This window comes from Protopterus annectens, chromosome 6.part0, assembly GCF_019279795.1.
Source record: "Protopterus annectens isolate FY-2018-M chromosome 6.part0, PAN1.0, whole genome shotgun sequence".
Taxonomy (NCBI): Eukaryota; Metazoa; Chordata; order Ceratodontiformes; family Protopteridae; genus Protopterus; species Protopterus annectens.
In genome coordinates this window covers 42555422-42567810 of record NC_056737.1, presented here as the reverse complement: position 1 = coordinate 42567810, position 12389 = coordinate 42555422, and the positions used below count along the sequence as shown (strand labels likewise).

The 12389-nt window shown below is 38.5% G+C and overlaps 1 protein-coding gene across 4 annotated transcripts in view; it reads left to right on the top strand.

The window, feature by feature from the left end:
- The window catches only part of LOC122804151 (pleckstrin homology domain-containing family G member 3-like), a 1602862-nt gene extending 1591467 nt beyond the window's left edge, over positions 1-11395 (top strand). For all 4 annotated transcript variants that reach the window (XM_044073839.1, XM_044073837.1, XM_044073836.1 and 1 more), the window contains one exon: positions 10175-11395. In XM_044073839.1, the coding sequence (XP_043929774.1) occupies positions 10175-11172 (998 nt within the window). In that variant the 3' untranslated portion in view covers positions 11173-11395. The remainder of the gene's footprint in view (positions 1-10174) is intronic.
- The last annotated feature ends 994 nt before the right edge of the window (positions 11396-12389 follow it).

The following is a 12389-nucleotide window of genomic DNA, read 5'->3' as shown; positions in this document are numbered from 1 at the left end:
TTCATGAACCCCCGTGCCAGGAAGTAATGCATTTCTGACAAGACTATCAGTGGCAGCATCTGCCTGCTAGGAGTTGTCAGGCAAAGCAAAGGTTGTGGGTGGAGTTCTTGAATAGGTGCTACAGACCTGTCCTAGCACTGTAAATTCTAGTAGGTACAGACCTGTCCTAGCACTGTAAATTCTAGTAGGCTTCCTAGATGTGGGAAACATTGCAAATTAACCTGTTTGCCACAAGTTAGAATATAGTCAATTCCAATTTTGTTCTCTGTAGCAGGGTAAGGAGTGGGTCATAGCTGCATTTACCTAATGAGGAGGCAGAAGAGTTCATTCATGCCTTTCCACCATTCACCTTGATTTCTTGCCTGTCTGTTAGCCAAATGCACAGAAGAAATGCCAAGGCTTATTGGTCCTGTGGCCATTTAGGGTCTACAGTCTTTTGCTTCCCAGGAAAACAATCCAGATGAGGGATGTTTTCAACAAATAAGGTAACAAACTCTGTTACTTTAGTCACCTTATTAATTCTGCTTGATGTTCCAGTTGCAGTTCCAGTGATCTTGCAGTATTGATGAAGGATTGGAAGTGGAAGAGGAATGCAAACTCACAAGCCTGCCTTTCTTATAGCTAATGCTTGTTTAACTTGAGTTATGCCAGCACAGCCTTGTGAAGCAGATCCTGAATGGGATATTTCATCTCCAGCCTCAGCTGAAAACTCCCCATAGGATTTGAAATGTATGGCAAACAGGCCTGATATGGCAGGTGAACTTTGTCTCTTAGAAGATTTTGTTTCTCACAACTATTACATCTGCCATCTAGAAGACATAAGACAAGGTGTTCTTGGTCTTTCATGTGGACCTGATTTATATCTTTTTTTTTTTTTTTTAAACAAAAAACATCTTTATTACATTATCACATATGACATAGGCAATCATACATTGATATAAATGAAAACAAACCATACTGACGTATTTTCAGTTGCAGACATTTTATATCATCTATAATTTATCCAGTCATTATTCATAGGTAGGTACTAGGCTATTGGCCCAAGGGCTTAAGTAACCCTAGCCAACAAGGTTCCCTGGCTTACGCCACCCAAGAAAGTTAATTTCCTGTGCCCCTGTTGAGCAGAGCCACAGAAGTGATCCCCGGGGTGTATTTCCTATTTCCCATCCACTCCATCAAGATTTTTCTTGAAGAGTGCTAATGAGGAACTTTGCTTGACATAGATGGGTAGCTTGTTCCAGAGTAAAGTAAGTCTCTGGGACAGGAATCTATCCCTCCAGCATGTCCCGTTTATTGTGGTGACAAGGTTTAGGTCCCTAGAGCATGTAGCTCGGAGGGATTGGGATTTCTTAAGGTGTAGCATGTCCAACAGCTCTGGGTTTAACATAGCTTTATATGTTAGGCAGAGATCTTCTCAGAGTAGGTGATATGCTACAGAGTAAAGCTGGAGTTTTTTGAGATGGTCAGTGTAGGGCATCTGTTTGAAGCCAGTAATCCTCTTTGTGAGGTACTTCTGTGGTCTTTCCAGCTGCTGCAGATGTCTTGTGAGGTACATTCCAAAAGGGGCATTGTACTCTATCATGGGTCCAATGAGTGCCAAGTAGAGGGGAACAATGACCTCTTTTTCCCTGGATGAGGTCCTTTTTGTGATGAGGTGTGTCACATAGAAGGATTTCCTGACTACTGTGGCGATGTGATTATCAAAGGAGAGACTACTGTCCAGCTGGGTCCCAAGGTCTCTTATCACACATTCGGCATTAAGTAGACTGACATTTATGTGGTAGTTCACAGTACAGAGTTTTACCAAAGGGGATGACAATGCACTTTCTGGCATTGAGCTTGAGGCCATGCCTCTGACATCAGGCATCTGTCTCAGTGAGGCCCTTCTGTAGGATGTCCACATCATTTGAGGACTCTGCTATGGCTCCTAGTTTGCAGTCATCTGTGAACTTCGTTAGCCAGAGGCCCTCTGTGTTAGCCTGTACTTCAGAGAAGTAGATACCAAACAGGAGAGGTCCCAGGACTGAACCCTGTGGTACTCCACTTGTCACTGGTTTGAAGTCAGATTTGGAGTCTGCAACTTTTACAGTGTGGGTTCTGTCAGTGAGCCAGTTGGCAACCCATCTTGTGACGTAGGGATTTATACCTAATTTAGTGAGTTTAGCTATAATTCCTGAATGGGGAATGGTGTGCAAAGCCTTGGCGAGGTCAAGATAAGCTGTGTGAACCATCTTACCCTCGTGTACGGCTTTGGTGACTGCCACAAAGAAGTCAATCAAGTCCAGAAGGCATGATCTGCCTTTCACAAATCCGAACTGGGTGGGGTCCAGAGTTTGGAGGTTACCAATGTCTTTGAGTTCCATGGCCTTGCAGACCAGGCTCGTCAGGCTAATAGGGTGATAGTTCCCAGGATCAGTGGTGGCTCCCCCTTTGTGAAGTGGGATAACTGTTGCTGTGTGCCATTCAGTGGGCACAAAGCCTGACATGAGACTATGATTGAACATGGTGCTTAGGTGGGGAACCAGTTTGTTCTGAAGTTCATGTAAAACACAGCCTGGGATGTTGTCCGGTCCCATGGATGCTGTGTTTTTGGTTTTAGAGAGTGCAGCTTTTACCTGTATAGATGTGATTACAGGGACTCTGCATTCTTCCTGTATAGATATGGACCCTTTAGAGGGGTGAGAGGGGGGTAAAGTTAGCACTGAACCTATCTGCCAGGATGTTGGCAATATCAGTTGGTTCTGTAATTTTTGTGGTTGTGCTGTAATTCAGAGCAGATCTGGGTGTTGCCATTGAGATTCCTGACATAGCTCTTTCAATTCCTGCCTTCCCTTAAACCTCATTCCTCCACCAAAACATTAGTCTGCTTGTATTGTTCCCACAATTCCCTTTTTTATGTAATCTCTATTACTAGATTCACTACTTCTAGTACATTTGACTTCCATTTTTTAGTAATTCTTTTTTTGGCAGCCACCAGAATTAAACTCGGCAAGCCCTTACTATGTCTAGGCAATTCTGATTCCGTATCACAGTTCAAAAAATCATTTCCATAGTTACATCAATTTGCTCACCTAATATTTCTGATAAAGTAGGCTGTTAGAAATTTTCAAAGTCTGCCAGTTCATTACCCTCCCAAAACTGTGTTCCCAATTATCTCTTTCTTCCTCATCACACCTCCAACATTTGCAAACTACCTGAGGAAAAATTCTTTGGAGCCTGCTTGGGGTATAAATAAAACACTTCCAAGCAAAGATCCTAAATCTTATAGACTTTGTTGCATATTTGGGAGCCATACGTATATCTCCCTTTGTTTCTTTTTGTATCTCTTATCCAATCTTTCTTCCCAATCCTTTCTAATATCCTCTGGTTGATTCCTATAGTTATCATGCACTATTTTATATGCTGTACTGCTTATCCCTTTTTTAAGAGTAGCATTTCTTCCAGACTCAACTAAAAACTCCACAAGTCTGGTCTTTCACATAGGGATCCCCCCTTATATTTCTCCTTGCCTATAATTGGATGTCAGCCCTTGACGGGAAGGCAGTCTCTAGCTTGCATTCCAAATGAATTACCTTTCTCTCTCTAATTATTTGTTCCCAATACCTTGTTTCATTTGCCAGTTTTCTCCAGTAAATTCCAGCCCCCTCTTGCCTATTCTCTGTAGCCCTAATTGCAGTCATCTGTATCAGCATAATCTCCTTTCTCCTATCCCCTTGTTGGCTTAATTCTTAGAATACTTTTTGCTACTTTATGAAAATAATATTCAGTATGCGTATTGTTATTCTCCTTAAGGATCTGCAGCTGGAATCTCAGTCTCTCCCTGTTTCTTGAGCCCCCCTGCCTTCATCACCATCCCTTTCCACTTTGAATTATAGCTATCTGCTTGTGCTATGCATAACAGCCTTAACTGTGTAGCTGTGAAATACCCCTTAAAATCAGGTAATCTCAAACCACCTTGTTTTGATGGAAGGATCATCTTATCCCATTTGACTCTTGCCCTCTTTCCCTCACAGATAAAATCATTCAACTCTTTATTAATTGCTATCCACAACTTCTCATCTGATTGATAAAAATATGACTGACCTGTATATAAAACTAAAGAGACTAAAAACATTTCAGTGTTTATATTTTGCTATCCATATCCATAAAAGAGAGCATCCAATTTCTCAGTTTTCATTTTATCTTATTTAGTCTCTTCCCACATATATTTAGCAGCTGTAACAGAATCATTTTTAATGCCTACTTCTCTAAGTATTTCATTTTATCATGACCCCATAAATATGGGTTTTGCTGAACCAATTCAAGTGTTGGTACATAGTTTACACCTATTGTCTTTGTTTTATCTTCATTACTTCTGTCTCAGAATGTTTCACAACACTGAAATGTCCTTTTCTGGTTTTATCAGGTATAAAATAATATCATTTGCAAATAAAGCCAACTGACTACCATACCAATTACATAATTGAATTTCTAAGTCCCTCATTTTCTTTGTCAGTGATTCTGAATATATTGCAAATAAAGGCGAAAGACGACACCCCTGCCTTGTTCCTCTACTCAAACAAAACCTATCAGAGAGGAACTACCCCCCACTTTAATTTTTACCACCGATCCCTCCTAATCAACCTTATAGTTTTATCAGGGAATGCAAATGCTTCCATTACCCTATTCATAAAATCTCAGCTTACTCTGTTGAATTCTGTCTCTGCATCAAGACCCTTCAACAACAGTGGTATTTTCTTACATTTTGCTTCCCTCTAGATCATCATTGTTCTGTTACTGTTGTCAAATGTTTGCCTCCCCCTCCACAAAACTGCATTGATTCGTATCTATTAATTTTGGCATCACCTTTGCTATTTATTAGCCGTTATAGACATACACACTTTATAATCATGGTTTAGGATTGAAATGGGCCTGTATGAAGCTGGATCTGATGGGTCTTACTATCTTTAGTATTACAGCCACCACAATTTTATTCCAGGTGTTGATGCTTCTCCTCCTTTTAAAAAAAATGTTAAAACCTTCCAGACCGTCATCACTTTCCTATTAGGGACCTCATTTACCTTTGAGAAGAATCTTTGTTGCTTTCTCATAGTGATTTCAGACCTTAAATCAACCAGCCAGCTCCCTGTTTTTCTTCCCTGGGATATGGTAGAGGGTCAGATGGAGAACAGGGTCCTTCATGCAGTATGTATACAGTTGCCAGTCTTAAATCTGAGTGCATGTGGAGTGTCATGTGGTCCTATTGTGTTGGCATTTGCTGCCATCTTAGTTTTGGGTATGATTGCTTACCAGCTTCTGTGTTTCTGCCTTATTACTTATACTGATGGCATCTGTGAGTGATAAAAAAACATTTCAAAAGTCCTGACAAGTCACTCCATGCCTTGAATGTTCACTGTTAACTTAAGTTTTCCTCAGAGATGGCACTTCATTTCTGGAAGATGGACTGGTTTTCTTTTTTGCACCGAGGAAGGTGAGTTTAGCAAGTACTCCTTAAATGGACTGCCATTGCAATATCTGCTGAACATTCAGATGGGGAGGGGGTACTGCATCCAGGTACTGTTTCTGAACTGAATCCATTGTGGCTGTCTTTATTGCAGTCACTTGGTCATCAGACACACATGAATCGATCTGGGATTCAAGAGTGAAGTTAACTTTGGCATTTCTTTGCTGCAGGATTTAGACTTCAGAAGCTTGTTTCTCTGGCCTGTCACTCTCCTACCTCCCTGGGTGTTTTTGTATTTAACTGCTGGTCTCTCCAGCCACTTTCTGTGTCCTGTATCCTGTAACATGTTCAGAATTTCCTATCCTTATTTAGCCTTCTTGCCTTTCAACATTGTTGCCTGGGGACTCAAAGGGGTAATATGTGCCCAAGCACGCTCTCATAATTTACCAGTTCACTAATGAGGACTGCACACACCCTGGGGGCAGAGATTTGCAAGAATTTTGCTGAGAGAGGAATCTCAGAAAAGGAAATCTCAGATGTTACCCACATTGGAGGCCCCTCTCAAAAAAATCAATTGATTATGTTAATACTTAAGTGTGTGTGTTATTTTCACAAGGTCCATATACCTGAATATCAGTTTACTAGATTTTGGCATTTCTTTACTGCAGGATTTAGCCTTTAGAAGCTTGCTCCTCTGGCATGTCACTCTCCTACCTCCCTGGGTGTTTTTGTATTTAACTGCTTGTGTTTCTTTTCAGATGATCTTTGGCAAGTCCATTTAAAGCATGTGCTTATTACTTTCCCCTCTATCATTCTGCAACTTTACAGGCAAAGGAAGGTTTTTAACAATATATGTTAATGGGGGGTACTGAGGGCTCTCTCGCTCACTGATCATGTAATATGCCTGCTTTCTGTAAATTGAGTATTATGTGTTGTAGGTGCTGAAGCAGGCAAAATGCCTGATTGACACCAAACCACATGATGAAGACAGAAAAAGGGTAATATAAAATTGTAATTGGGCATTAGACTTAGCAAAGGCCAAGGCAGAGAACATTTTGGGGTTAGCAAATTAATTTATTGGAAACAGGGGACATGCCAAATAGAACTTGTTAAGATCAAGTACACTTTTACTTTTTTCTGGCAAAAGGTAACTAGGCTCTGAAACAGGAAAGAGACCTAGCCGAGACACATGATGAAGAAAAAAGAGAGAGATAAAACTGCATTTCTACATGGGTTTTGGCTTTCAGACAAGGCCAAGGCAGAGAGCAGTTTCTGCAGGTAGCACTGCTATAGATAGACTTTAATGATTGATTCAAACAGGTTTTGTACCTTTAAGGCAGGGTGTAAATACATAAATTATTATAATCCCTTAACTGTTAAAATGTGCACTTGTTCTACATGACCATTTTACTGCATTCAGGTCCTAAACTTTTTCTCTCACTTTGAACCTAGATGCATGTCATTTTCATGGGTCTATATTATATCCTTGAACTCTGATTGATCGAACTTATTTTTGCAAAACTGCAAAATATCGAAGCAGCAGAAACTCAAATTTTTTCGTAGGGAAAGAATTCGGTTGTCCGTTTCTGTTGCTTCAGTATTTTCAGTGTTATGGTTGAAAGTTACCGGTCGGATTCAGGTAAGTGTGCGATTGAGTGGATGTGAGTGTTAGGGTGATTTAGGTGAGTTAGGGTTAGGGCTCGGGTTAGGTGTGTGTGCGATTGAGTGGACATGAGTGTTGGGGCAGATATAAGTGAGGTAGGGTTAGGGAGCGGGTGAGGTGAGTGTGCGATAGTGACGGACCTTAGGGTTTGGGTTAAAGTAAGTGGGTAGTTAGTGGTGTGTGCATAGTTTAGTGTAGGGTTAGGTATCAGATTTTAGATGTATGTGTGTAGATTTCTGTTTGTTTAGTGTGCTTGTGTTGTGTGTATGTGTTTTGGATCAGCGATTTTTTTTCCCTGGGAAAAAAATCGCTGATCTGACAGTTCGAGATTGTAAGCTTTCACTTAAATTAGGTCGATCAATCAGCGTTTGTTTTTTTAAGCATTCCATGATATAATATAGACCCATTTTCATGAAGACTGTATGCCTGAATGTCAGTTTGCTTGACTTGGGCAGTCTCCAATATGCATTTCCATTTCAGGGTTCTTTGACCTGTATTCCCTGTTGATATGTTAAGGGGATACTGGGGGTACTCCCACTCACTGCTCATTTAGTAAATTAAATTATGTTACACATAAACTGATGATGAATTGTTGTTACTACTTCGGAAATGCCGCTTTTTTATTTATGTGTATTTATATTTGCTCACTATCCGCAGCAGGGCTAGCCAACCGGTGGTGTAAACCTTGGCTTGAGATGATTGTCACTGATGAAGTGACACCCGGACCCCATGTGCAAAAAAATTGGAAAAAGGGGTTGAGGATGGATAGATGTTTTGTTTACTGTCTTAACCTTGTTGGGTCAATCCCATTTTCTAAGAGGACCGAGGGGGAATCCCCCACACAGAGATAACATTATAGATAATTTGAGACAAACATAAGTGAACCTACAAGTTGATGCAATACAACTCATATATATTTGCAACTATAGGGATTATAATGTTACATTCATATACATAAAATGTAAGTTGTAGGACTGGAGTAATAAATCTAGACAAATGTATACCATAAAGGAATTATTTGGATCATAGGGTATGTGACAAAGCTGTTAAATTTGCAGCAAGTACCACTTTCGTACCCCAACACTATATAGCACTAAAAAGCCTAAATTTGTTGCAACTGCCTCATCAACTAACATATATACAGCTTCTTACCACCTATAAAATTTTCCAGCATCCATCTGCATGTCCAGCACTAAAAAAAAAAAAAAAACGTACACAGCTATGTTCCCAGTCAATCTAATGACAAAAACTCCTGTCCGTCTACAGAAGTATCAGATCTGCAGGGCATTGTCTGTACAAGGTTGCTAAGGCCTGGAACTCCTTACCTGTATCCATCAGGTTGGTAACCTCCCTACCATCTTTCAAAGCCACTCTGAAAGACATCCTTGCTAAAATCCGTATCTGTTCTTGCTCAAACCCAGGATAAACTATATCCCTAAGTGTGAACAAGTAACCTTTTCATTCCTTATACCTCCTTACTGTCCCTTCTTCACTTAGTTCCTTACTTCTGTCAAGTTCTCTTCAATGACTTTCTCTCTAAATATACCACAAGCCTGTTTTTCCGTCACTACATATTGCAATTCCTGTTTGTATTGTACTGACTTACCTTTAATTTCTCTACAAACTCTCTCAGATTTATCTAAATATTAAATGGCTGTCATATAACTTGTATCGATTCTTAACCAATGTGTTTATATTATGTCTAATTAGTTGTAATTATTTAAATTGCAGATATTTTTGTTTTATTTTTGAAAATTGTAAAATTATTGTTCTTAAAATGTTTTGTAATAATTTAGAGCTTTTCTTCTCCAGGCTCCACTGAAAATGGGCATCTACCTAGTCAGACTTTCCCAGTAATCAAATGTCGGTGACTAAACAAATAAATAAATATTTAAGATTTAATTTGTTGGCCAAAGTTCTGACATGGTTATGAGTTTTCATTAAAAATAGTTAATGATACCTTCTGCTGTGTTTTATTGACTCATCCAGTTGAAGCTTCAATCAGAGAAAGTGAACTAGTCAAAGCTTCAAATAAAAAAGAAATCTAAAATTAATTTGTTTCTTGGTCACACAACTGCAAAGAAAAAAGGAAAAAAATATATGTACGTTGAATAACCTCTCCACCTACATTGCTACACCATACAATACAACAAAAAAAAATCATTAACATTTGATTTACATTTTTTGTTTTAATAAAATGTATATATTTAAAAAACATCCTTTTTAAGGATGTTTTACAAATATATACATATACATTTTTTATTTTTTATATTCATTTTTGTTTTGAACTTTGACAAACCACTTAGATGAGATATTCAGATAAGTGTTATCACCATGCTACAGTTTTTAATAATTACTGACAATAATTAATGACATTGTATTAGAAATATCATTTTTTAGTGTTTATTTGATTCGAGAGTAATGTTTTATTGAATTTGTATTTGCAGACTCTAAAGAAGCCTAGTTGATTTGGGCGTAAGCATTTAGGCTGAGGATAGCATTGTGGTTTTTACTGCTGATTATTTGGTTTATAAATGTGTGTTTCCATTAAAGTGCTGTTGTACTGCAACTGGATTTTTTTTTTGTTTTGTTTTATATTTTGAATAACTTACTGAAGTACCAGTTCAGGAAATAAAAGAACAATGAGTTGAAATTCATCCAGTTTATATTTGTCCAGCTGTAGCAAAACTGCTGAGGGACACCAGAGGTTGCTGGGATCTTAGTGTATGTGACCTAAACCAATGGAATCCTACTCAGACCAATGAGATGCAAAAGGAGTCATCATCATCACTTCAGCTGCAGTTATTCCATTTGTTTGTGGTGTGTGTAGAACATTATTTTGAAAGCTCAGCTGTAATGCTTTGATACAGAATCAGATGCTGTTAACTGGTATGACACAACATTCCAGCATAAACTAGTACCACTTATTAGCAAAAATCACTGTTTTACAGTCCCACATTTGTTCTTTGATAATGGTAGTTTTGTTTTGCCCTTGATATTTGAATTCATTTTTTTTAGTAGTAGTGTTGATGTGTATTAAAAGTAATTTATTTTTTTCTTTCTTCCAGGGAAACCAAAACTGAATATTTCATTACAGAACTACAACCAAGTCATTATTAAGGAGCACAGCCCAGTTTCTCCACTTCCTGCATCTTCAAGCCGAGGAGAGCATGTTAAATTATTTCCTTCTAGCCCAACACAAGTCAGTACACCTAGTACAGTGAATGCATCAGTCCAGGTGCAAAGTATGCCTACTGTAAGTCCTGTACTTAAGGAAACATTTAAGTGGCCAGTAGTCCGAGAGCTGTGCTGTAAGTACACAGCCGTTTATAATGATTATAACAGTGCAGACACCTCAAATATCAGTTCATCTAAATTGGTGACCTTTAAAAAATGTTATTCACTGCCAGAAAAAGTGACACCCCCATATTTAATGTCTGCGAAATCAAAAGCCACCCATTTCAATAATGTAACTATAAACAAGAAGGGAGGTTCAGTGGCAACTAGTGAGGTTTCTGTGCTTCCGCAGCACAACAGTGATGGGAGAAGCCAACTAGAAAAAGATAATGAAAGGAAGCTTTCCAGAACAACATCTCTAAACAAGCAATTTGAAAAAATAGAAAATGGAGCTACTTGTGATCAAACGGATCAAAACAACAAAAGTGTCTGCTTTGTCTCTTCAGAGACAACCATTCAAGGTGATCAGAAAAGGGTTGTAGTGGAAAAGATGCCAGAAAAAGGAAAAATTCAACACAATTGCTTAAAATATGACTGTGAGGATGATAGCTTTGTAGAAATCCGGTCTCCAACAACACGGGAAAAAATCTGTATCAAGGCTGTTATTGAAAGATGTAAGATTTACTTAGAATCTGAGGAATATCATCAAAAGCACAGTGATGGTATTAACAAGATTGTGAGAAGTGATGAACCTGGTACCCTTACCACTCAACAAACTTCAGGATCAAAAATTGGAGCGTCAGTGCTTTTTGAGGAAGGAGGAGCAAATCAACAGAATCTCGTGAGAACTTTGCGAGAAAAGTTTCAGGCATTGGCTGAAAACACTTAGGTATCTTACTGGGTTTATTGAAACTGATTAGCTGTTTGACATCACACACATTATTTCTGCCAGAAATAATGCTGTAAGCACAAAAGCCATTTTTTAATCATGTTGTAAATGTGCACTGCTCTTTATTTACATATGTCATTAGGGTAACAAAAGAATGTCTTGTGTATTTAAATGCCTTTCCTAAATTTGTAGTTTATATTGTTGTGCATTTGCTTTTTTATTAAATTAAAAGAAGCATATTGAATTCCTTTACTATATTATATTGCTGTTACTATGTGGTCTGAGAATGCTACAATATTTTGATAACCATCTAGGCAGAGAGAGCTTTAAGCGGAGTAACTGGCATTATGAAATGTTTTACAAAAATGAAAAACATAACTTCTTTTGCAGTGACCATTTTCAGCAAAGACAGTAAGATCATTGTGTGGTATGAAGTATCCAGTCATATTGGCTTCCTGGGACATGTATGCTTCCTCTAAGCCTCATCAGGTGAAGACTTAGTGTTCAGGGGAAGAAGCAGTGCCCTTCATCAGATGGACTCACTGAAGACAATTGCCAGAGCTTAGTCCTGTGAAAATGGGCACCTTATGAGGAAATGAGGACACTAAAAAGAACTACCTTGGGTTGCATACATATTCATTAATGTCATTACTAGCAAACTGGCATGACATATATAATATCACTTCATGTATGTTATTTGAGGTCCTAGCATCCTGGCTTGCAAGATGTAGGTGAATTCTGATTTGTTAGTCTAAGCTGGTTATATACAAGTGAAGCCAATAAGATACTGAGAAAAGGAATACATGAAAAAAATAGTGTTAGCCAGTTCTGACTTCCTTAAGGCAGAGAGGCATTTAACAAATGTCATGCTCACCTTTATATGTATGTATTTTACATCCTGGGCAAAAATGGCTTAAAACCAAACCACAACCTGTCATTGAAAGCCGTTATGTGGAAAACATGGTGTCAGACACATATGTCGTACAAAGATGTCAGAAATAAAAATAAGATCCCCAAAGTCTGCCTGATGTGTTAAGTAGTACAGAGTTTATTAGCAACACAATCACAGTTCACTATCAGATTGGATACTGAACTGTGGATTGTACTGCTAATAAACTCTGTACTACGTATGAGGCGGACTTTGGAGATCTTATTTTTATTCCGGTCATAATTTTCACAAAAGATAACTGCAGCTCATTAGCAGAATATTCAGAATA